Source organism: Arvicanthis niloticus, chromosome 2 (genome assembly GCF_011762505.2).
Source record: "Arvicanthis niloticus isolate mArvNil1 chromosome 2, mArvNil1.pat.X, whole genome shotgun sequence".
Taxonomy (NCBI): domain Eukaryota; kingdom Metazoa; phylum Chordata; class Mammalia; order Rodentia; family Muridae; genus Arvicanthis; species Arvicanthis niloticus.
This window is the reverse complement of record NC_047659.1, coordinates 130,914,227-130,940,985: the sequence shown is the minus strand read 5'-3', so window position 1 is coordinate 130,940,985 and position 26,759 is coordinate 130,914,227. Positions and strand designations below refer to the sequence as shown.

Sequence of the window (26,759 nt, the reverse complement as noted above, 5' to 3'; positions counted from 1 at the left end):
AAAAGTTATAGACATCGGGAAAGAACTATATGATATCTTGAAGCTTTGGAACTTTGCGTATTATTTAAATCAGTAATAAACATGCACATCCTCTTACAAATGGGTTTTAAATGTGGAATACATGCACCATCTGTGTGCTGTGCCCTGAGTACACTGTATGTATATATGGTTGTTATATTTTGGCTTTATGTCTGCTTCTATTTTCAAGATTTTTAAACATTTTTATTTATGTATTTGTGTGTCTGTGTTTCTCTGTGTGTTCCCATGCATATGTGTGTATCTATACCCCAGGAGGCCAGAAAAGCATGCCAGATGCCCTGGAGCTTGGGTTGCAGATGGGGGTGTGCCACCTAATGTAGGTACTGCAAACCGAATTTGAATCCTCTCTGTAAGAGCAGCAAGTGCTCCTCTCTCCGGACCCGTTATGTCTACTATTATTACTTTGCAATTTACAAACATCTTTCACATAGGTATTTCATAGAATCTTTATGTTAACCCAATGAGAAAATTCCATTTTAAATTTAAGAAAAGGAAGGCTCAGAAAACTGACCAGGGACAGGGCTTCCTGAGAAAGAGAACACAGAGATACCGTTACTAGTGTACTACTGCCATGATCTTATGATGCATGTGAGATGCATGTGCCAAAGATTCTGAAAAAGACTTCTCTGCATGGAAAAAACACCAACAAGAACCATAGCCTCTGCCCCACAGAGTCATTTAAAAGCCCAAGTCCAACGGTAACATGCGACAAATAGAGTTCAAAGTTGGCCTGAGATAATAATAGGAAAAGATACAGACAGAAAACCACATAAGAAATATTTTGTGCCTTTAAATACACTCTCCATATAAATGAGACAAGAAATTAAGCAGTGAAGTCATTTGTCTTCTTATAATTGGTATGAAGTTTATAATCCGCATTGGAAAAATAAGGACAGAGATTAAGAGAGGAGAGGGTAGAGGTTGTTTTGTGATTGTTTTTTAAACAGGCCTCTTGAGTCCCACTTTTAAATATAATCTCTTAACATACTTTTTGTTTATAATAATGTCCTATAAGAGGGTTGTGCTGTGGAGAGATTTGATTTAAATTCATCTGTACCAGACACAGGAGTAACTGATTATAGCGTAGTCAATAATAAACTTATTTAACATAATATGTCCCAGATGATTTTTCTGGGCAGTTGAGGCTTTAAGATTATTTTTTCCCTCCTTTTAAAATAAATACATGATGGTGATTCCACATATTGAAAAGAATCATTCTGGCTCTTGATTGGAGTTGCATAAGCCTCTCTCTCTCTCTCTCTCTCTCTCTCTCTCTCAAGAGCATCATCTGAGATGTTTCTGGAGAGAAGTATTTTTATTTTATGTATATAACTACAATGTTACTCTCTTCAGACATAGCAGAAGAGGGCATTGGATCCCATTACAGATGGTTGTGAGACACCATGTGGTTGCTGGGAATTGAACTCAGGACCTTTAAAGGAGCAGTCAGTGCTCTTAACCACTGAGCCATATCTCCAGCTTCTATGGTCTTCTCATTGACTATGTGAACACTGCAGTCTTTATGACATTAAGTATTTGGCCTAGAAGTGTTATTTGCCACTTCATTAGAGTAGGTCTTATTTGATTGTCTTTTAGAAGAACACAGGCTTATTAACTACACTACAAAGGGCAGTAGGCTGGGCAGTCCCAAGAGAATGTAAATGTGTCTCAACCTTGTCTTGAACTCACTGGGTTCTCAGCCTGGATTTTAACTCATCATTCAGTCACCCTGGACTTGAACTCACTATGCAAGCCAACCTGGTTATACACCCATCATGTAAACAGCCTGGTCATAAACTCACCATGGAGACAGCCTGGTCATGATCTCACCATGTAGACAGCCTGGTCATAAACCCACCATGTAGACAGCCTGAACTTGAACTTCCTAATCTCCTACTTCAGATCCTGTAATATTTGGGCTTCAGATTTCACTAACACGCCTAGCTTCTTGACTTTGTTTTGTTTTAAATCACCTTTTTTTTTCATAGTTTTTGATGTGTAGTCCTTTGTGTGACCTGTGGATTTATGCCTGAATGTCTCCTTCTTTCCATACCGTTACAAATGGCATTGATGTTTTAAAATTCCTGTTCTCATTGTGTATTGTTAGCATATAGAGATAAAACTGATTTCCATATTTTGAAAAACAATTATTCCAATTGATTTAACTTTCAAGAGACAAATAAGAGTAAGTCTTAAGTGGAAAAATAACTCAGTTCCCATACAAAATAATTTTGCATGAAAGATTGGTCGGCAAACCCAAGCCAGATGTTTATCAAAGTGCCCAGGATATGCCCAAAGGAAGTTCCCATATGTGTGCCTTCATATAGGCCACATTGCTCTGAAAATCAGGCTCCATCCAGTGAGCAGTGGTTATAGTAATTACAACTGAGTGATAGGTAGTTGAGACGTCAAGAATTGATCTCTGAGGACCTGGCTTTGGATCATGGTCCCACCATGGACTAGACAAGTTCTCTTAGTAATCATTCACCTTCCCAGATCTTCATTTTCCTCCAATGTAGGCTGTGAGCAGAGAGAGACTAGAGTCTGGTACCCAGGAACAGCTTATTATATATTTACAAGAAGAAATATGCTGGGGAAAACCAAAGAGCTTTCTGATAGTGATGATTTAACCGTGGAGCAGGCTAACTGTGCAGTGGTGAGCCTCCTGGTACAAGAGAATAGAGCACTCTCTATGTAGGATAGTAGAAGATACCCCGAGAATAGCTCCAAAGGGTGTTAGAGTATATGATCCCCCTCCTTGATGATAGAAGCCAGTTCCTAGTTCTCTCTAGTTCCCTATGCATCTGACCCAGAGTCACAGAGGGCTCAGAAACGATAGGTAAAAATCATTTTTTGTTTGTTTATTTGTTTTTGTTTTGCTTTAAAAAAAATAAATTCAGACCAGACTTATCTTTCCATCAGCTATAGTTTATGATTGCCCATTAAACTCAATTGCTTTCTCCGGAGGCTGGTGCTGGGACCCATCATCTCTAGCCCAATGCCATCTATTCTTGCTTTCCCCAGGAGTGCAGACAGACAAGCCGCCTTCTTGGTATACACTAATTAATTTATCTCATGCTTGTGATTTTACGGCGCTTAAGTGCTGGAGCATTTCTGTTTATTCTTCTCCCTGCAAAGCATCTCACAACCCATAAAGACCATGAATCTCCATCGCAAGCCGCCGTCTGTCTTGGGCTGGAAAACAGCCTGCCGGCTGCCTGATGTCTTGCTGGCACTGTCTCTTACAGCCAAAGTAACACGTCCATTAATTTATCCTTAATGACATTTTGACATACCAATCAGTTCATCAGATGTTCCTTTTGCAAGGCCTCTCCTGCATGGCCGAGCCAGGGTGCCAGGCCACTCCTGATGCATAATACATGAGACCAGCACACCACTCAGTGCCTTTATCAGACAGACATGTCTGCCAGTCTAAGACTGCATGCTCCTAATGGCCCCTGCTCCCTGTGTGACCTACACTGATGCCTTCAGGGCTGTTGTCTCTCACACCATGGCTTACCGTGCTTCAAGGAAGCTTGACAGGGCAATGAAAGGGTCTTGTGTTCAAAAACATATTTGTGATATTGCCATTTTGGGGAAATAAGGTCAGCAACCCTTTGCCACACTCAATGGGCTCGGAAAAGCGCAAGTTCCAGGATTTCAAGTGGATCTGTGGCAATCCTAATAGCCTACGTTTCATCAGTATCCTGCTACTACTTAGAAATAAAAATTACAAAGCCACTATGATAATAATGAATATCAAAAAAAGGAAAGGAAAGGAAAATTATCCTTAATGTCTTCGCTCTTCTATCAGCCCTACACACAGATGTACTACCTCCTGATTGTAATCACAATGTAGACACAGTTTTATTTTTTAGTATTTTAACTTAATGCAATCCAGTTAGCATTTTTCCATGTTGTTACATAGTTTTCATCTTTAATGGCACTCCATCATTTTAATAGTTGCATAATATTCCATCCAGGGGATGTATTGTAATTTACTGAGCCGCTTCCCTATTGTTAGACGAGGCTGTAACGGATTGCGTGCTATTAAATAGAAGCTCCAGAGGAGGTGAAAGACACAGCAGGCTCTGAAGACTGAAGAATCCGGCTTCAAACCCACCTGTTCCCTTTACCCAGTTAATGAGTTTAGAATTAACCCTCCTGGGCCCAGGATTGCTCATCAATAAAACAAAAAGAAATAACCACCACTTCTATTATGCTATTATGAAGCTTCAAGCTGTTTTTAAGGTACCAACTACACACAGTAGAATCTACAAAAAATGAAAGTATTCCATTTAAACATGTGAACTATTGGTAGGAAATATTTCCCCACTCTGACCCCAAAATATTTGGCAATGCTTACAGATCTTTTCCTTTTGAAAACAGGGTGTAGTATGGACTGGCTTCCAATTGGGAAGTCTCCTGTGTTAGTCTCCCAAGGGCTGGGATTATAAGTGTGTGACAGTACACCCAGCTGGAGACATTTTTAAATGTTATATCTGAGAGTAATGGAGCCCCTGGCATCTAGCAGGTTGAGACCAAGGATGTTAATAAGCATTATGTAAAATATCTGTGGTGCCACAGCTGATAGAATTAGTGCATATAGGAGCTAGAGTGGTTCAGAGTTACTTTATTGTATATGTTATGTCTTTTATTTTCGCTATTTTTAATATTTCCTTAGAATATAGTCTCAAGAAAGTAGTAGATCTAGCTTAAATAGTATTCATCCCTAAGCCCAATGACAGTGGGAGTGGCTAAGTGTGGTCCTAGGTACTAACAGAGGAAAGAGAGCAGAGAAGTGACACTTGTCCCACTCTTGAGAAAGGGATGATGTCCTATAGACAAGTACTTCTCAAAGGATAGAGCCCAGTATCTTCTAGGAACTTGGAAATGTACAGACGTTTAGTTTTACCCTAGACTTAGAAATTCTAAAACTCTGAGAATGGAGCCCAACCTAAGCATTCTAGATGATTGTGATGTGCACACCAGCTGTACAAGCCAGGGAATCTTTGCTCTTCACCTCTGCAGAACAAAGCATTCAGGGTAACACCCAGCATCTGAACCATGGATTCTGTTCTCATTTTCCTACAAAGAACTGCTTCCCTCCCCATTGTTTATTACTCAACAAGCATCGTGTATAAGGTGTACTCTGTTGGCAGCATGTCTGGTTGTCAGTACTTGAGAATTCTTTATCATAAAATCTACCCTGGAGTAGTAAAAAAGAAAATCACAATATTTGACACTAGTTGACACACAAGGAGACTGAATTATGGAGAAGGGAGAATCTACCCAAGACTACAGAGCTAGAAAAATGATTGACTATGGTTTGAGCTTCATCAGGCTGGCTTGAGAGTCCATGCTTTCCCTATTGGACACTACTTCAGACTTCTGGGACAGTGTATCTGTCCATATGCACATATGGAAGTGGCCCTTGTGTATGTTGCATGCTGTCTGCTAGGCTGGATCTATCTGGGCCAACTCAGGAGCCTTCCAGTGGGGTCTAACTGCACCTAAGGTAAAAGAAGAGCCTGTTTCAGGAGAGACAGGGATGGTTAAGATAAAGATGCAGAGATAGACCTGAGAGGCAGTAACAAAGAGAGCTAGATAGAAGGCTGGACCATTTGAATGGTCCCTTGGACATTCAAATCATAGTAAGATTACTGCTGTTGCTACTTGTGTAACTTTGACAACCTTGGAAAAGAGGGAAGCTCCAACACAAAGAGAGGGGAAGGCCTCAAAGTCTCAGAATAGATGCCTAAGAGGCAGTGGACAGACAAGATGCTCAGTGCAGGATGTGGACTCTCTGCAGATAGGCACATGTGTGGGTGTCTGATTGCCTGGGAAGAAGGGAGCCATATGAGAATGCTGTATGTTTTGATTGACATAACAACATTCTTAGAGAGCATCCAGACACTTGGCTGCCTGGGTTTGAATCTCAAGTCTATCTGTCTGCTCCTTCATCTGTGAGGGGTTGGCAATACTGCTGCTCACCATATAGTTATTAGAGGTAAAGCCCCCATATACCATGCCTAGTCTTTGAACAGTGACTGGAATAAAGGAAGTGCAGTATAAATGCTTATTAAATGAGCACAGTATGTGTAGTATATATTTTATTATAATTGTATTGGTTTCTTAAAGCTACTATGAGAAAGTACTGCATGGCAGATGGCTTAAAACAACTAGAATTTCTCCTCTAGTCTAGGGATATGGCTCAACTAGTAAAGTTTTTGCTGTGCAAGCATAAGACAATGAGTTTGGTCCCAAGAACCAACATGAAAAATGGGTATGCTTGTTTGACTTGTCCTCTTAGTATTGCCAAGGTACAGACTAGCGACTCCCTGAGCAGACTGGCCAGCCAGCTTAGCATCCTCAGCAAGCTCAGGCCAATGAGATGCCCTGCCTCCAAAAACCCAAGGTGTCTGGTTCTTGAGAAAGAACACCCATGGTTGACCTCTGCTTCCATACAGATCAAACACAATTTATGTGTATCCACATAAACATATAAACACATAAAAATCATATGAAATTAAATAGTATTTAAGGATGGCTGGTGATTTGTGGTCCTCCTTGACTGGAGGCTACATCACTCCAGTCTTTGCCTTGTTGCTGTGTGGTATGGGAGCTTTCTCACACAGTAGTCTGACAAGGGACTGGGCTTTAATGTCATACTGTCTGTCACCATAGTCTATGTGTTAACTATTTCACCATTCCCAGCTGGGTATAAGAGAAAATGTTGTAATACACTATAAACCCTGTGCATACTCATGTCCTTAATGCATACTATTGACTCTGATAGGATGTAGCTCGACCTCTACTCGGTTACAAGAAATCTGAGTTAAGGGAGTTTGGGCTTTGAGACTTTTATTTTGGTTTGTTTGTAAGAGATTGGAATTGTATGTAATGTGTACTGAATCTGCTTTTTTAAAAAATGATTTGTACTTTCACAGTTTCTTTGCTTTGCCCATATCACAAACCACCACCATCACCCTCTCTTACATCTTCCCCCTCCTGCCAAACCACTACTTCTTTGCAATAAATTTCTCTCCTACTCTCGTCCATTACTTTTAATGGCTGGCTTGCATGAGGATGGGTAGGGCTTTATTTGCATGGAGAACACTTGACCAATGCATACACCACTGAGGAATAGGACTTCCTCTCTCCCCACAACTATTTACTGCCTCTCACTTCTCAGAGAGGAATGGGGCCTCATGCACTGTATCCCCTCCCATGCCGGAATGTTGAGGGGTTTAGTATTGAGCAAGCTGAGTCCAGGCAACCACTGTTCATGGATGCAACAACTATGTCATGTTCAGAAGACAGTGTTTCTCAACTCTCCTTCCCATCTTTGGGCTCTTTCTGCTCCTCTTCAGTGATGCTCTCTAAGCCTTGGAGAAGGCAAAATGGATACCTCAGTGTGGGATGAACACTCAGTACTCAGCTGTTCTCATTGCTCTGGTCCACTTTGATGCTTTATGAGTCTCTGCATTAACTGTTGCCACTTTCGACAGTAGCCTCTCTGACGAAGACTAGGAGAAGCACAAGTCTATGTGTGTAAACATAAATATTTAGAGGAGAATTTGTCACCTTGTCCGTGCAGCAAATCAACAGTAGTATGTTCACCCTGTGGCCTCTGACCTCCTTCTCATGGGCTGGTGATCAGGTTTACAGTGCAGGGCATAAGTTCCCACCTTGCCTTGCACCAAACCTCAATGTCAACCCGATAGCTGCCAGCCAACCCTCTATCGGTCATCACTACTGCACCTGTGGCCACATAGTCCCTGGTAGGTTAGAACTGCAGCTCAGAGGGCTCACAGCTGGGTAAAACTATTGCTAGCTTTTATCCTCCAGCGGGTAGCCGGCTTTTCCTTTTGGCATTATATGAAAGCTAGCAGCAGGAAGGAAACTGAGCTCGCTTACAGCTTGATTTCTCCTGTCCTGCCGTCAAAGTATGTGGTTTCCTCAGCATAGGCTAGTGTCTTCTAACTTGCATTTCTAATTCCTTCCCTAGAAGGGAGGTAGGAGAATGTTGGAACAGGTGTCTGAGTTTAAAGACAGAAAGCAGGGACTAGGTTCTATGGCTCCTAGCTGTGTGCTTTGACTGAGAACCCTCTGTCAAGACTCAGTAAGTGGGAGTCTCTTCTATGAAATGGGAGACTAGTGTAGTACTCTTTCTGTTGTAAGGGGCAATCGTAGATAATCAGTCATGCATTGCTGTACACTCTGTGTATAAAGTGTGTGAAGAAGGCTTGCTTTTAATTGGTTTGTAGCCACCTTCATACCTTTATGTTCTCTCTCTCTCTCTCTCTCTCTCTCTCTCTCTCTCTCTCTCTCTCTCTCTCTCTCTCTCTTGCATTCTATGGGCTTTAATATTCTGCCCAAAGATGCTACTGAAGGGTGAGTCAGATATGAGACAAAATGAGACAAAGCCCTCTGGGAAGGAAAAAGTGCCTGGCCAATGTCTGCCCAGGAGAGTGTATGTGGCTGGTCATTTCCAGGAAAAATCTTTAAAATGGAACTGCTAAGATTTCCGGTAATAATCTGGATGCTGGCTGCTCCTGTTCCAAGAGAAGAAGAGACAGGGGAGGGGGTGAGAGTGGTATAAGACTCCCTCATTGTCTCTATTTCAAGAAAGTTTCCCATCTGTGCTTGAACTCCTCCAGCAGTGGGGAGCCCCATCACCCCAGCAGGAACTGGAATGGACTCCTGTCTGTTTTGTTTCAGTCAGTTTGTTCCGGTGTCGTGTCTAGCAGTCACAGGCATAAAGTAAGTTTATATTAACTACTTGTCCAAAAACCTCATGAGCAAAGGGGAAGAAAATTATTTTAGGGAAGGGATGAAGAAGTCTACAACAGGAGAGAGTGCTTTTTTAGTTGGTTCAGATTACTGTCTTGAAACATTCTCCAGCTCTAGGAGAGTTCTGCAGAGGAATCCACAGGCTTCTGTGTGCTGCTCTCCTTTCTTCAGCTTTTGGTACCCCCTGCTGGTGAAATCCTGTGACCTAATTGACAAGAACCACAAACCAATACAGAAATATTTGCAAGTTCAGAAAAGTCACATGTACTTGAGCCTTGAGCATTAAAGGCCCTGAGTATCCATACCTTAATTAATGAGAGGACCACCCCAGGAGTCATGACGATTTTATGATGTTTTGGGGGTGTTTTGTTTTATTTTTAATATTCTGTGACTTGGGATAGTCTGTTTCCAACAGCAAACAACACAAACTAAAGTTTCCAACAGCAAACAACACAAACAAACAGACTTCTGTGAATATTCCACTAATTCTGCAAATATTGCAAGAATAAAATGCTGAGTTATCTACCCAAAATATTCTGAGGCACAAACTGATGCCATGCAGGGTTCCCCTTCTCTTTACCTGGACTTATTTACTTTTGAAGTGGTTATAATTTGTACGTAGAGCAGGATACCCATCTTTTCTATACTTCAAATCACAGACTTTTAAAATGGAAATCTGTGCAACAAATTTATTGAGTGTGGACTATGAGCCCGGATCCTCAGCAAGGAATTAGAGTGGGTACCGGGAGTCAAAAGCCCTTCTCCCAAGAGGTGCTTCCTGGTGGGTGAGAGTTGAATGACTAACACAGGAGTGGATGCAGACTTAGCTGATATGGTGTCCATATGTTACCTGGTCTCCAGCCAGAGTTCAAACCAAGGGTTAATGCTCTCATAGCACCAAATATTTCTTCTCTGCATTCTGCATCTCTGTGAGTCTCTATGTCTGCACTTACCTATTTAAGGCTTGTCTTCGTCATTTATCTCTGGGTTTGTAGAGGGTCAAGGTGAAGAAGACAAGGCTTTCTTTACACTTAACAGAGCCTGATACATGTATGTACTCACATATCTGTTAGAAGAATGAGTCAGCCCAAGAGGAGAAAATTACAGTTCTATTAGCGGAGCAGCAAGAAGCCTCAGAGAAGGTCTGACATTGGAATGACTTTCAACTTGAAGGATGAAGAGAGATGCCCAGTGGAAAGGAATAAGAAAACATCCCAGCTAAGAGTGTTGAGCAATGGGGCAGGGGGACTTAGTTCTTGTTTGCTGGGAGGGATGGATGGATGGGAGAACTAAGCTGAGGCCCAGTCCACATTTTAAAGATCTTGGGTATTTTCAGATTGAGTTTTCTCCAGAAGTGAAAAAAATAAAAAATAAAAGGGGAAAGATAAGTTAAATTCTTTAGGTTACTGGTATTAATTTTTAAATTTTGAACTCCAAAGGACAGAGATAGATCTTTAGCTTTGTGTTTGTGTTTTCTTTTCTCCATGCCTTGTCCATTTCCACCTGTGTTTATTGCCAAAACATTCATATAGCCCTTCCATTACCAAAACACTCACACAGGACTCCTATCACCAAAACAAGCAGGAGACTTCACCCATGGGCTACATACCCTGGACAAAACACTGGTTTTGAGGAGCCCCATCCCAACACCAAAAGATTGTGTGTTAGGCCCTGGATCTCAGAGTGCAGTGCTATGAGGTGCTGTGGAACTCTAAGGCTTAGTGAAGGTCCCTAAGTCAAAGATGGGCATTTAAGACCTCAGCCTATGCAAATCATTTTTGCTTCCTGGCTCTTGTCCTGAGCAGTTCGCTCTGCCTACTCTGTACATATAAAATCTGCAGCCCTTGTTAGAGGGAATGAAGCAAGTGAGGTCACTCAGTCAATGACTAGTAAGAAATCTTTTCTGTTAAGAAGTTCATTGTCTCTAGTATTTTTTTATGTCAAGGTAGCTAATATAGATGTTATATAGCTGATGTTTATAGCTTAGTTTTTCAATACCTCAATGCTTTGGAGAGGTTCAGTCTTTCCTCTTTTTTTTCTTTTCCTTTTTTTATATAGGTATTTGGCTCAACCCAAATATTTCTATAAAATGTCATTTTTCTAAGAAGCAGTGAGACCTCTTTTGGATATTATTATTCCTTTGGAGGCCGATGATTTGTGTTGAAGACAACTCTCTCTATATTATTTTACCCTGAATGGAATGAGATTGGCTGGAAGTTCTGCCCCGAAGGAAATATTAAAGCCTCTGATTCATACTCATTTGTAGTTCTCAAGTTAATTCTCTTATCAGATTTCCTTTTATTTCCTGCTGGGGCAATGTGAGTGAGCTTAGATGGAGGCAAAATATCTGCTGTATATCCTTTCAGATTTATGATTATGAAGGTCACATATACATTTTTAAACACACTGCTTTTTGATAATGGATGAAGAATAAAATTTTGAATGCCATCAGCTGCAAAATTGTTTATTTGTCTTATGTCGCTCTTCTTCTTGCCTGTTGATTGACTGATGATGGTAGAAAGAGCCAGGCTGAGCAAGGCCTGATTTCTTGTCATTTCACTGTCTGCCTGAAGTAGTTCCACTCATACAACAGTCTGCCTGTGGCCAAACCATAAATGACCAAAAAAATGTGTTTCTTTTCTTGAGTGCAATTCCTTCCCCAGGCCAATTTTTAGAAATAAAATAAATGAAGAATTCCACTTTAGGCTGTGTGAATCTTCAGACTATGGCCAAATGAGGAATTATAAAGGCTTTTTTCTTCTCGGTCCAGATTCCTGGATCCAGGTTTACTCTGCCCTTTTCTCAGCCATGTTTGCTGCTGCAGAAATGTGTTTTTCAGGGACTCCTCAGAGGGGTCCTTTAATACCTGAAGCTTTTAATGAGAGCTGCTATAGGAATTGGGAAGACAGCAAATGAGGAGTCAGGGTATTGTGGCCCACAATTTCCTCTGTGTGCTCTTCTAGGACTGACTAAACCCTTTAAGAAAAAAGCATCTGCCCTTCTGGACTTTTCTTTTCAACTCTTTCACTAGGGGTTCTGGTTAGATCTTCACCTGCTTGTCTCTCTGGGTTCTAGGTGGGAAACAAGGTCTCTTGTCTCTATGTTACATCATCTTTCTACCCCAATGACATTTTTAACAGTCCTTTTTAAATAAAGACTTCTCAAATTACCTTCATTTAAAAGTGCCGTCTCCCATTCTATATAGTCTACACCTACATATTAGACCCATGTTCTTAGGAGGAGGCTGTCAATTGGGAGTTGGTCCCAGATAAATTTTTCTAAAATACTTCTCCAACCAGATTTATTATTTCCTTTGGTGCTCCTTATGGAAGGGAGATGTCATTAACTCTTGAAATAAACTATCTCATAATTAGAACATAGTTTCTATGTTATGGTTAGTTTCCCCTCTTTAGGATGTTTGTTATTTCCAGGTTGAAACAAAAATAGCAAAGGTTAAGATTAAAGTCAGGTTCTGTGAAGACTAGAGCAGTAGACTCAGAGAAGTTTATCCTTGAAAGACTTATTTACCCTATAGCTTTCCATCTGCCAGGAACATAACGACTATATTTAGATATAGGTATGTTGGGAAAACCCATAGGGACCACATGCAAGTAAGGGTCATCATATTTTTATCTTTTGTGATATACCTAAGCCCCATCATTTTAAATTTAAGTGAAATAGATTTTTTAATCCATAAAAGAAGAGGCCTTTGACCTTTTTAGTTCCCCAGTGAGGAATCAAAGTCACTGTCACTTGGTATAATTCAAAGGCAGGTGGAATTCCACAGTGGAACTGCTGGGAGGGGGTTAAGACATTAGAATGTGATCAGCTGAATCAGCAAGGATTTCATAGCAGCGTCCATGTGGTTGCTGTCATTTATGTGCCTGGTGCTGTGCTCTGTGTATTAGATGTGCTGCCTCATTTAATCCTTATGTCTGTATGGGGCTAATCCTCATTGTGTAGAAGAGTTCAATGAACAAAGAATAGTAAACCTGCACCAGGCAGGCAGCAGAGGTAGGCTATGAACCCATGTCTGTCTAATGCCAAAAGAGATTTTGCCTCAGTAGTTGGTGTCAGGACTACTAGGGGATCTTGGTGCTACATCTTCAGATAATTCAGATTTACACTGAACTTTGAGAAATACTTCTAACATATTATTATCATCATCATCATCATCATTACAAAGGCTTCCCTGGTTCTCTAGAACTGTTGCTCCTATAGAAATGTCTATGAATCAAGTCCAGCTCTGGCTTCTCTTTTTTTGAGCTAAGAGACTAATCTTTACCCTCACCAACCATCAACCCCTACTTTGGTCTACTGCTCTGGGTGGGTTCTTTCATTAGTCAACCTCTAAGGAAAGCTGAACCATATCTCTTATGAAATACCTAAGCCTTATCAGTTAAAATGTAAGCAAAATAGATTGTTAGGTCCATAAAAAAGCCTTTGGCCTTTTACTTCCCTAGTGAGAAATAAAAAGTCTCTATCTCTTGGTATAATTTTAAAAAGAGAGATAGAATAAGGACTTTGGGGGAGGGGTTATTTAGTTGCATGAAAACAGAAGGAGCATCCTGACCTTTTCCTCCCTCTAAGAAAGTGGGGGATGTATAATAGAGTCTCTCTGATTTCCCATTAAAAGCTCAATTATATAACATGCTCATTTATGGATAAAACAACTTAAATTGCATATTTCCTACTCAATGAAATGATTTCTAGCTTCAGAACAGAACGGCTTGTATTTACTTGACCCTAATATTAGAGAGCCAGCCTTGACTCTGCTTTTATTGAATGAACTAAATATGGTGTTGAGAATGGGGCATGGGGAAAGAGACCAACCTACCTTCCCAGTCCTCTAATGAAACTAGAATCATCTGACTGTGATTTTTCCCTTGCACATGTCCCAAAGGAAGCTGGCTAAGAAGCAGAAGGAGACCCAGAGTGGAGCCCAGAGGGAGATGGGTCCTGTGGCCTCGACTGACAAGCCTACCACCAAGCTCAGTACCACCCGCAATGATGAAGGCTTCTCCTCCAGCTCTCAGGATGTTAACGGATTCAGTAAGTCAAGCCAACTAAGGTGAATGGAGTAACCATAGTCAATTTTGGTCCAGGTGCCTCTCCTGTGGATCCCTCACAATGACCAAGTCCAGTAAATCAGGAAATCAGAATGTTTTCCTGAGATATCAGAGATGAAGAGTCTTCTCCCTGGCAAAACTTTAGGCAGTACAACCTGATATAAAAGGCATATTTAAGAATATGAGGCTGGGGGTGTAATTCAGCCAATAAACATGTCACATGAGCATGAAGACCTGAGTCTGAATCCCTAGGACACAGAGAAAAAGTTAATCCGGGTGGCATGCTCAACACTGGGGAAGTGGACACAGGGTGATTTCATAGGGCTTGCTGGACAGCCAGTCTAGCCTAATTATTGAGCTCTAAGTCTTATGAGACACCATGTCTCAAAAATAAGGTAAGGAATGATTGAGGTAGTTATATTAACTGCTGATACTCACATACATATGCATGTACACATATACAAATATATTCACATTATCTATAAACCATATATACAAAAAAAAAAAAACTAGAATCTATGCCTAAGCAGGTAGAATGGGAACAAGTCATCCTAAATAGAGTCAGGTCAGGTAGTTAAAAATAAGTATAGTTACTAAGAAGAAGGAGGAGGAAGAGGAGGAAGAAAGGAGGAGATGACTTTAAGCCAAAAACAAAACAGAAACAAACAAAACAAACAAAAAACAAACAAACAAACAAAAAACAGTATTCTGTACTGAACTTACTGGCTGACAATTTTCAAAGCTAGTTCACATTTCCTGTGTAATGTAGATGAGTCATGGAATGTCTCTGTCTCTGGCCCTAATACTTTAGAAACTTAGGTTTAAAAAAAAAAAAAAAAAAAAATCTCTAAAATCACAAGACTGTTGGGTTCCATGTCCTAAGTGGAGACCGTGTTCCCAAGCACAGTTTTATTAGGCCATGACTATCTTCATCTTCACACAGAGTTAATAAGGTGTCCTTGGCTAATATAAATAGTTTAAATTCCATGATTGGCCCATCCAAAGGAGAACTCCGTGGCTGGGTAGTTGTAAGCCTATGGCGACCAGGCTTGAGAAAGCTTCCTTTTGCTCTTTCAACCATGCTATAAGCTAGTTCTTTCCTGGATTTGATACTAAGATAGTAAATTTTTACCATATATCTTGTACAGTATAGACAGAAGAAACCACATTTCATAAAGACCACTTTAAATATGGTCTGTCTGGGAAATGCAGAGTGACGAGAGCACAAGAGAATAAAGGAAACCAATATAAGACACTGCACCATCTATGATGCAGGCACACTGGGTTCATTTCTACCCTCAGCCTGAGATGCTTAGTAGAGCTGATCTTATTTGGTAGGTGAGATATGTTTGCCTCAACTTCCCAGCGTTGTATTTCTCAAGGATCCAAGACCCCTATGCTAAAGTACAGTATAAAATTTTAAAAGTTTTCCAAGCAAAATGATGGTTGAGAGATAGGACAGGAACTGAGGGCGATGGATTTTGTAATGCTATCCAAACAGTTCTTAGAGACACCCTGGTTAAGTACTCAGAACTTTGAGAATGGCAATGACTATATTCAAATGGAGGAGTATTGTCTTTGGGAGCAAAGATTAGTTTAAATCTAGTTAAAATCTAGTTTAAATCTGATTTTGCCAAAAGAGGCTGAGAAGAAAAGAATACTCATATCCTTTAACTGTATTCACTGATTGGTAATATTTTTCAATATTGACATCTGATTGCACTTTTTCTCACTGAACAGAATTTTCTGAGCTATTTAGAAGTTGAGGTTTCTAGAATATTCCATCTCTAGAGATTTGGGTATGTGGCTCCTATGATGTAAAACAGCTCTTCATCAGACCACAATAGAATTAGTCTTCTGTAAGAACTAAGACATTGTTCCAATGATATTGAAGATGCAAGTTCACATTTAAAGTTCCTGTGTGTCCCCAGAGTATGCTGGATCTTTTGCTGTAAATCAAAATCCAACCAAGGTGCTCATTTCCATTTGGTTTTCCTAAGGTCTCCTGACCTTATTTTTCCTTCCAGGAACCTGACATTTTTCAGAAGTCTGAGGCAGTTGTTCCATAGTGTGATCCATGAGCCAGAGTTGTCTGATTTTGCATCAGATTTTATTTAGGTTAATCATTTTAGAAAAAGATATACAACTCAGTGGCATTGTTTACTGCTCTCAACTTTATCAATAGCCACATGATATCACTCTGCTCCTATTGACCATGTAAATTTGAATACAACTTAAGATTGACTAATGCTTTGAAGACAAAAATCTAATAACATACTGATGATCTTATGAACAAATATTTAAATTTTGCCTCTCCTTAGAGATAAGAGACAAGCTATGGTCTGTCTAACCCTACACGTGGCCTATTCCTGTCCTCAATCTGGGTGAATTACCCGTATTTGTATATTTGGCAGGATTCAGGAAGGGGAGGCAGACACAGAACTGGAGAAGCACAGAGGATCTGGCTAGGAAATGACCTTGGTGTGTACTTGAAGAAACGTGGATTCTGAACTGCACTGAGCTGTCCCTGGCTCTTCAACTTTGAGCATTGCAAGTTTAGCCTTAAAAATGATACTAATTTCAGTTATTCAAACCAAAATTCTCCTGCACATCCCACCCTTGTGTGCATACTTTTTCCCTGTCATAAAAGCTCCCCAGGAAGACATCAGATGCTGAAAGATTATGGTCCAGCAAGCATGACAATCACTGTGACCCTGAAATTGCAGGTCTTTAGTCTCGAGCTTGCCAGTCATATGGGAAAACAACCTAGGTCACACTAATTCCTTGGATTTCAAAGAGAAATACAACCACTGTTTTCATTGTGGATAAAAAGTTAGACCCTCAAAATAAAAACACTTCTTCACTAATGAAAAAGAAAGGGTAAGAACATTCAGTGAGGTCTCCTAGGATGTTTTAAAGGTCAAAGCTAGTCTTCCCAAACAATCAGATATGTCTGCTGTCCATATCTTATATCTATATACCCATGCATACATAGAATCATATGCACTCTCCTATGTATCTGTATATAGATATTGATTTTATTGATATTTCTTTTTTAAAGACAGAAAAAAAACAAATTTTCAAGTGACTGGTTATATTCAATTATTATGAAATCATGCATTTGTTTGAATCACTAAATATTTTAGAATTCTTTCTACCCATCTAGTGTCTTCAGGCTGCAGCTATAAACATACTCTGGGGATTTTTTTTTCAATGTCCTAAAATGCATCAGGTAACGTTTAAAATGCCCTGTGGGACCACTGGGATGAGATTTGAAGGGGGAAAAAATGTAAGTAATGCTTACACTAGAGATGTAAAAATTGCTTCTAAAATCACCCTGATGTATGTAAAATTGAATCTATTTTCGTGACATTAGGGAAGTGGCTGTCTGGCTTCTGAATCGGCATCTTTAAGAGTGACTGAGATTATGTGCAAATTCTGAAGCAATACAGAGAGAGGGAGGGTAGGAGAACATTCCTAACATCAGGAAAGATTATAGAAGGACATGCCTTGGGCAATTATTCCATTATTGAGCAGGTGGGCCCTACCTTTATTCAAATTTATCATTTATTTCTTCCTGCTTGGGTCTGTTTTCTGGTCTTATCTATTACCAGTGACTGCTATGTTTGGCAACATCTATTCAGTCAAGCCTCCCAGTGTTGTATAGGAACAATGACCTCTGGGGCAGTAGGGTGACAGGGCTCTGTCAGCTATGGGCTGTTGTGGCAGAGTGCTTAGGCATTCTTTTAAAAGCTGTGCATGTCACATTTCAAGGACAAACAATGTACATTGTTTTCCATTTAAAGAAAAGCTGGCTTCTTATTAGGTAATCTGATTTTGATCCTGGCTGCCTTGAATACTTGTAATTTTTTTTTCCTGTGATCTTTTGCTCACTGGGATTGTTTTCTGGGTCTTTCTTCAAGTACACTCCTTACACATCATGCTTATGTCTGCCTCTTTATCTTTTCTATTTATGCCTTTTCCTTGCTCATTTTCAGACTAAACAAGATGCTTCAAAACAAATCGCAGTTGAATGCCTAGGACGTAGGGGCCTGGCTGTTCACCTTAACATCTAACTCCCGTTTCTACTGGCTACCATCAGTTAGTACTCACTCAGAGATAGAATTACAGAAGATTGCGAACCACCTGACTTGTACACTGAAAAACAAACTCAGGTCCTTTGTAGAGCAGCAAGCAAGCAAGCACTTTTAACCACTGAGCCATCTCCCTAGCCTCCAGATAAACATTTCTAGTTGTGTGACATATTTCAACAGTGGGCCCTTATTTTCATGTCATAGATAGCTTATAGGTTTAATATTGTGCCTCGTCAACATGTAGGGAAACTGAGATTCGGAATAGATACCCTTAGACGAGTCAGAATCAGGACACATTTTTCCTTATATCAGATATATCATAATTGAATCTAAATATGCAGACCAGATCATATGGACATCATCATATATTGGACCATTAAGTACTCTGATAAATCAGGAATAGTTTGAGAAAAGTAGTTATAAATTGGGAACTTGCATCACAAATAGATATTTTTTTTAAAAAAATATATATTAATTCTATTATTTTTGATTTGTGTGTGTGAGTGTATGTGTGCCCGTGCATCTGCATCTGCACATGCAGGTGCCTGCAGCAGTCACTAATTTTTAAATATGAATCTGTCTCTTAACTTCCTGGTAGCAAACACTCAAGAAGGAGGATAGCTTGGAAGAGTGCCTACTATGCACTGGATCTTTTGCTTTGTGTAAATCCTACTCTTAAGCTTCCTCGAAACTTTGTAAATTCTATATTACCTCTATTTTGAAAATGAGGAACCCAAGTTTAGGAGAGCAGAAGGACATATGCCCAAAGTCACACGGCACAGAAATAGTAGAGATTCGATTAGAAGCCAAATGGAGTTTTCTACTCTCAAACCAGAGCCATGCCTCATAGTTTGGCAATTGGCAGCTTCACTGAGTGAGCTCTTTGGCACTTGCAAAGACAGACAGCACTATTCCTCAGTGATCGTGTGGGTTAACTTTCTACCATGTGAGCAATGGCTTTCACCACATCTCTGTTGAACATGGATGCCTACATCTGGGTACTGACATGGAGTCAGTTAGATTGTCATGAGGCGCTTGCTAGGCTCTCTCATGATCATCTAAGTCCAGCCTCACAACGACCCTGTCCAGATCATATGTTTGTTACTGAACCTACTTGATAGTGGACTAATACATTCCTACGTTAAAACATCTTCCTAAAATTGTTTAAAGAATTGTCAAAGAAATCTGTGTCCAATAGCACATATTCTCCTTTTTAAACTGGACATCTTTGTCTTTGATCTTTATTAATACCTCTACCATGAAGCTGGGAGGAAAAGAAAAGACACAAAGGCAAAATAGCCCTGCAGCATGGGAAGACTGTGTCTCCTCCCATCCCCTGTATTCATCCAAATGCTTGCATCAGTTGCACCTGCCCAGTGAAGGCTGTCACAGACATGTCCTGCAGAAATTGTCCCTCTAGGCGTTTCCTAGGAAAGCCGGTCTCTACATCGATGGTCTCATCTTCATTATTGCTGTGCTGGAGCAATCTGCAAGAAGATACAAAAATGAATGAACAGGGATGGCTTCTGGCTCCTGGCTCACAATAGGTCAGGAAAACAGAGGTCCAGACAATCAGCATCTTTACTGTATGACTTTGTGTTGAAGCATCCTGCACAAAGGACTCCAGGGCTCGTCCCCTGTCTTTGTGATCAAAATACACCTAGGAGTACACTTCAAGGACAGAAATGAGCATTGTTTTCCATTTAAAGATACACTAACCTTTTCTTCAGTAATCTGATTTTGATCTTGCTGCCTTGCATACTGATAATTTTTCCGTACATTCTTTTGTTTCTTTTCTGGATGTCTCTTCAGCTGTTGTCCCTGAATATTGTGCTTATGTCTTCCTCATCTTGTGCATTCATGTGTCATCTTCTCGTGGTTCATTTCAGCCCAAACAGAAATGCCCCAGGAACTGTTTTCTTCTGATGAGGAGAGTAGCTCCTGAACCCCGAGGCATGGCCCTGTCGCTCAACAGATAGAACTCATAAAAGGGTTTCATTGGACATAGGTCATAGAATGTTCAAGTTTGACTCTGTCATAAGTTGGTTAAGCAGAGATGGGGCAGGTGGCAGGCAGCATCAGGCAAAATGCAGCCTGATTTATTTTAGAAATATGTTGTATAACTAGAGAAGTTGACATTGGGAGGATAGATCGGACTTTAAAATGTAACCGGACTTGAAGGGGATTGTAGTAAACTCCCTGAGGCGAGATGGCTACAGAAATGAGTCTTGGCCTTCTCTGGGAATAACTATTGATTTGATATGGATGTGATGCTTATGACTGTTAGCTCTCTGAGGACCTTATCTGGGTCTAGACCCCAAACAGCATGGCTAGGTAGAACTGTTACCCTTGTTACCTGATGTTATAAATGACATCATCATTGTCATAAAGATAACCTAAAATCCAAAGCATGGTTGCTGGGTCCTCTCTGGTTTCTTATAAGAAAGCACTCTGGCCCATCAGATACTCACTGGCAATTTATCTATATGAATGAAGGAGTCAATGAACAAATAATGGAAATGGGATTCATGCGAAGATGTCTCTAATTCCAGAGCCGCCTCCTTTTCTCGGAGTAAATTTCATCTTTTATGAACCTGAAATCTGTCACTATCATCTCAATTCTCTTATTTCTGCTTTTTCACCTGTGTACTAATCAGTAGCCCAGTGCCGGCTTTGTCTGCCCTCTGCTGTTGGATAGGGTAATGGAATCAATCACCCTCATCCCACCTATTTAACTGTTAGACTGAAGTTTCCAGGTATTCTGACAGGCTAAACAATTCCACTTCAGTCATCAGGCCCCAGAATACACACCCCTGTTGTCAATCTGCTCAAAACAGCTGGCCCTTCTATTTATTGACCAATGTTCATGGAGTTGAGTTCCCAACTATGACCCTCTACTCCAGGCTAGACCTCCAGATAACCATGACCCTCTACTCCAGCCTAGGACTTAAGAGAACTGTCATCTCCCTCACACTGGATTCCAAACTGGCATCCAGAATACGCTGTACATGTCTGAATTAATGTACACAACCATCACTCAGCACTGTTCCATGGGATCCAGTGCCTTCTTCTGGCCTCTGTGGGCATCAGACATACCTACAGTACATATACATGCATGTAGGTAAAACACTCCTATGTATAACATAAGAATAGATAAACCCTTTTAAAAAATTAATGATATGTTCATTTAAATGCTGAATACTTAATATTACATTTCTTAACATCATTAGCATATTGAAAGGATTAAATAAATGTTGTAAACTGATGGTTTAAAGACAAGAAAAACAAGACCTTAAAATAGAAATTAGTTGCAGATTTAACTCAGTAGTAGAGCACTTGCCTAGCAAGTGCAAGGCCCTGGATTCGGTCCTCAGCTCTGAAAAATAAAATAAAATAAAATAAAATAAAATAAAAATTACTACAGCTCCTAAAATTTCATAGCTTTAAAGGGTAGAGTTAGACCTAAAACATAGGTCTGTCTGACACCTCTGTCACCTAGCCAAAATAACTCCTTTATGCTGCCTTGTGGAAGGTAGGCATTATTATTGCCAAAGAAATTCAAGTCTGTTCTAGTTGTATAGACATCCCTGAGCTATATAGACTTTGGGTCTGATTAGTTTTATATGAGATATTTTCATTTATTTGCAAGTTTATAAAGAAAAGAAAAGAAACTAGGGTCCACAGACATTGAGCCATTCATTTAAAGCATACTGTCCCAAAGCCCAGTCTCTAAAGGAGCACGTTCAGCTGGGGTAGTGCCTAGGGATAGCCAATATGCCTTCCAGGTGACTCAAATAAAGCTCAAGTTTAACACCAACTAGCTCAAGGTAAAGCCGAGGTCTGTCAGATGCCAAAGCCCTTGTGCCTCATTTGCTAAGTTGCCTCTAATTTTAACAAAGTTGTAGGCTCTCTGGGTAGGGAGGCTCTGACTGCTCTCTTCCCTGGAGTAGATGTTTCCAGGGGACATTGCTGTCAAGGGGTATTTGACCTGAAGGCTGTTAGCATGTGTCAATACAATCAAGGATCTACCTTTCGAGGGTTCTCTCCCAACCATGTAGGATTTTCCTCTCCAGTTTACCTGAACAGTGAAAAAAACCCTAAGAGTCAGGATGGAAGGAGTGGAAATTTCCAAGGTGAAGCAACAATGAGTCACAGGGCAAAAACCAACAGCTTTACAGAGCCTCATGCAGAGGAATGCAAAAGAGAAGTGCAAAAATTCTGTGCAGGAACAATTATCTTTTCTGGTTGCTCCAGGATTAAATTGAATCTGAGAGAAGAATTGAATGTTACAAGCTTGCCACCTCCAGTTTTATTGAATATTTTGCAGGGATTATTGAATATTTTGCAATCATCCACTTGACTGACAGATAAAGGACACGCTTATTAAACCCCTGGAAACCCAGGGTTGGGTGGAATTGTTTGCTCTTTGGAAGAAAGAAATAGAAATGTAAGTAGCCCTTAAGGAAGTGAACAAATTGTCCATCACAAACAGTATGGAGTTAGATTGTGACAAGTTGCTCAGAAGAATTTTGAACAAAAATGGATATAACACAATGAATAGTAAAAATTAAGAAGTGTCTGAGATAATGTCTGATCCAGCCTTCTCTTACTAAAAAGTGGAGAATTTGGTCCTGGGGGAAGGGCATTTCCTCAAATTATTCATTAAGTCACTAATGGAATCAGGAGTAGTTTGGGGGCTGTGACCCTTCTAGCTCCTGTACAATGGTTTCATTCAAAGGATTGAAATGCTGTGTACAGTCATTAGTGGTTTGTCTTCTTGTAATTTCCACATACATCCCCCTGTCCCCAATCTGATTTCTGCACAAATAGAACCTTCTCAAATTGAATTATCCTTTTCATCTTCTCGTTATGGGAGTAGCTGAGGTGTTCCTTTAAATATTCATCGAATGCCGACTATAGGGGGAAATATTATAGGGATTGTAAAGATAAATAAGACACGGTCTCTGCCTTCAAGGATATTAGTCTCCTCCATGAGGAGACTTGTAAGTGGATTCGTTTCAATAAATATGGTAAGTGATAGAGGAAAGGCATGTATCGTGTCTCAGGAACGCCAATCAGAGGTTCAGCAGGTAATTAACTCTGCCTGAGTTATAAACTTCTCATTTAAACTCCGTGTAAGAGAGAACTTATCCCAGGTTAAAGGTACAACAGCTGAGATGAGCCTGGGGCATCACAGGCTCAGAGCCCAGTGCACTCTGCTAAAAGCATATGGCCTGAGATAAGACTGGACAGGTAGTTGGAATGTAAAGGGGGCGGGGCTCACATCTGTGGACAACTTAAGTCCACATCCCAAGGAGGTTATCCCTTCTGAAAGCCAAATAACCCTAGAGCCGGGTGCCCTTGCCTTGTGCTGAATCCTGGCTTCACAAGCTCCGTGAGTTGTACAGCATCATCTTTCCATTGCAGGAGTGTGAACCACAGTTTGTCATGGACTGTCACTGTCACTGTATGCTGGCACAGTCATTCCCTCCCAGTACCTTTTCAAAAGGACTTCAGTGAAGCGACAAAGCTGACAATTTATGCTAGGCCACTGCATCTGCAGAAGAAAATAGAATAGTCCTCCATACTACGCAGGTGGTCCTGAATTATAACTGGGCACTTAGAAAGTGCTTCTTGCAGTAATCAGGGATAAAGAAAAGATGCTGGAAATGTAAATATGTAGTTGCTAGGTAGCGGCATCAACCAAGTCTTACAGACTTTTTTTTTTTTTTTTTTTTTTTTTTTTTTGGTCTCCTCAGCTCAAAGCTGTAGGCTGGGAAAATTTAAAAACACGGATAATTCTACTGGCTAATGTTTTGTGAGTAATTACTGGCCAAAGCACTTCAAAAGGCTCATTTCATATAATATTGGAAGCACTTGGGTGGGGCAGGTTAAAGAAACTGAGGCTCAAAGTGCCTCTGACTCTTACAATCTTCCAGCCTCTCTTTTGCAATGATCTCTGAGGCCTGGCAAGAGGGGATATGTTTTGGATGTCCAGTTTAGATGGGAGCATTCTATTGTCTCCCATCCTTTGCATCATAACTAGTATGGGTTTCTGTATGAGTCACCAACTACTGCTACACGAAATCTCTGACAAGGGTTGGGAGATGCACTAATCTATAGCTGTAATGGTTAATTATCATAATTTAGTTTAATTCTATATCTATTTAGTAGAATAATAGTAAAAGGTTCTCCCCTAGGTTATAGGTCCTGTCTACCCACAGTTTCTAACCCTGGTAATGGTGACATATATGCATTTAATATTATGGATTGAATCTTAAGTCAATCAAAAAGTAGTTACTCTTGTGACATTCATGCCACTATTGCACAAAGAGGCATTTCTTGCATGGCCAGTAATTATTGTAGATCACAGTTCACAGCTGGGTAATACTGGCAATTACTTTACACTGGTAGTATGCATAGCACCTTCCAACACTCTATAATCTATCCAGTAGGAAGGAAGCTTCTGCATCGGAACCAACTGGATGTTTCCATGTTCCATTACTCTAGTGTACGGTGTCTTCAAGGAGAGGTTCTTATTGTCAAGTTCTAGAGGGTAACAAAAAACATTGATGGCAGCCTGCAATGTCTGAGGGTTTGTGAGACCTCACTGGCCAACAAACCATTTATGGCATTAAGCTTTTTATTTATTAGCCTGCGGTATCTGGTAGGGGCAATGCCACCCTGTAATAGTTATATGGTAACTGTATTCAAAGTTTTTTGATATTTGAGTGTGTGTTTGTGTGTGTGTGGTGGTGGTGGTGGTGGTGGAAGTAAGTGTGTGTGTGTGTGTGTGTGTGTGTGTGTGTGTGTGTGTGTGTGTTACTGTGCCCTCCTAGATATGCCTGCAATCCCAGCACTGAGAAACTGAGCATGGAAGATCAAAAGTTCAAGACTAGCCTCACCTATATAGCAAAATTGAGACTGGCATGACTTATATGATATCCTTGCTAAACAAAAACTAGAACGAACCCAATTTTTAAAAAGGACAACTTATTCTGAACTTTCAAAATATATAGAACTTATGTTTTTTCTCCATATCCACTGACTCTCTTCATCTCTGCCCAAGTAATCTTCATCCTCGTCTCCAACCTCAATAAAAGATCATAGCGCATAAATAACAATAAATAATCTCTATACCCATCCTAATCTTTCTCTACTCCATTTTCACATAATAACCAGGGATATCTTATTAAGCTAAACATTAGGATAAGGACCAAAGGTAAAATCCTGACATGGTAAACCATTCACATCTCAGATGCTGTTACATCTTACTCCCTTTTCTGTGAACGTCAGCTGTGTTGCCTTCTCTCACAGGATTCTATCTATGCCATCACTCTATCTAGACTGTGGTGGATGAACTAGAGCTCACAGGCCAAATCTAGCCCAAGGTATTGATTAATATTAACAAAGTTTTATAAGAACACATTCATTCCTGTTTGCATATTTCTTGGGGGCTTGACCCACAAAGCCTAAATTATTTACTCCCTGACCCATGAGAAAATTCCAGCCCCTAATTGATTATTTTAGCTGTCTACTCATGAGTTGTGTTTCGTGTGTATGTTTTTATCTTCTTATTCCTTTATCTGGCTTGTTCCCTTTTCTCAGTGGTATCACTGAGTTATGCTTCCCCATTTTTACCCTGAAGGCCGACTACAGTTTTCAGACACATTTGTCTAAGGTCTATTTTATGAAAGTTCCAAGATGGGGGAAAGCATTTGAATTTTATTGCTCCCTTATCCTCAGTATGCAGCACAGTGTCTGTAACAGAGCAGATACTCAAAACTCTTTCTAACAAGTGGATGGGTAGATAGGTAAGGATTAGGCAGAGAAATACTGCGTGTTCAGAAAACTATAAGGATGGTACCACATGCAGTTGCACTATTTTCAACATCTATAAGTGGATACAGGTGGAGAAAGGAATCAAAGAATGTGCCTTTGCCAGTCAGGTGTCACCCATACCTTAGCCCCTCAGGAACATCTGTCACCAACCCCAGCATTCTAATAACTCAAGGCCATTTTACACATTCATTTTTATGGTTCCTGACATTCTGGGAGTTGTGACTCAAAGGAGCCTTTGAAACTTAGTCACTGGTAGTCTGGGGATGTATACAATCACCCCTCCAATACCTTGAACAGTACAGGGTCTAAATGAGGGGTCTTTAGAGCACATACAAATGGGCAAATCTCAGTTTGGCTGCTACCTGGCTTTGCCAAGTAGAGGAGGCAAGAGAAATAGCAAAGCAACATTTCTAACAGATTGGTTCTCACCTGTCTGCTTGGCTACACATGTAGACATGGAGATATGGCTTATCTGAGGGGGTACTGTTGACAATGCGCACCTGTTACACAGGTCTGGTCCATGTAGTCATGGAGAGCCAGCTTTTCCACTTGCTCTGGGAACCACGGGCTTTCCATAATTCATGTAACTTATTTGCCAGTTAAATAGGAAGGCATTTGGGGCCATGTTGGTTGATTTGTAGATAAGATAAGATATCTAGGTGAGATGCATGCTTGCAGGAGATGTGAAGAGGTTCCATTGGTTAAGGACAATATGGTGCAGGAATTGGATTTTACAGAAACAACTATCAAGGCAGTCAAGTTAGAAAAGGAGAAGCAAGTGGCCTCTCTCTTTACTACATCAAAATTTAATAGCAAGAAAAAGAGCAGGTACTGTACTTTGGTCACGGTTTTGTGGGTCAGGAGTTTAGACAGAGTACAAGGGATGTTTGCTTCTCCTTCAGGATGCTGGGCTGTCCTG

General features: G+C 40.4%; 1 protein-coding gene across 12 annotated transcripts in view; it reads left to right on the top strand.

The window, feature by feature from the left end:
• Ptprt (protein tyrosine phosphatase receptor type T) overlaps positions 1-26,759 on the top strand; it is a 1,076,931-nt gene that overhangs the window by 934,625 nt on the left and 115,547 nt on the right. For all 12 annotated transcript variants that reach the window (XM_076930177.1, XM_076930174.1, XM_034495571.2 and 9 more), the window contains one exon: positions 13,739-13,887. In XM_076930177.1, coding sequence (XP_076786292.1) covers positions 13,739-13,887 — 149 coding nt within the window. The remainder of the gene's footprint in view (positions 1-13,738; positions 13,888-26,759) is intronic.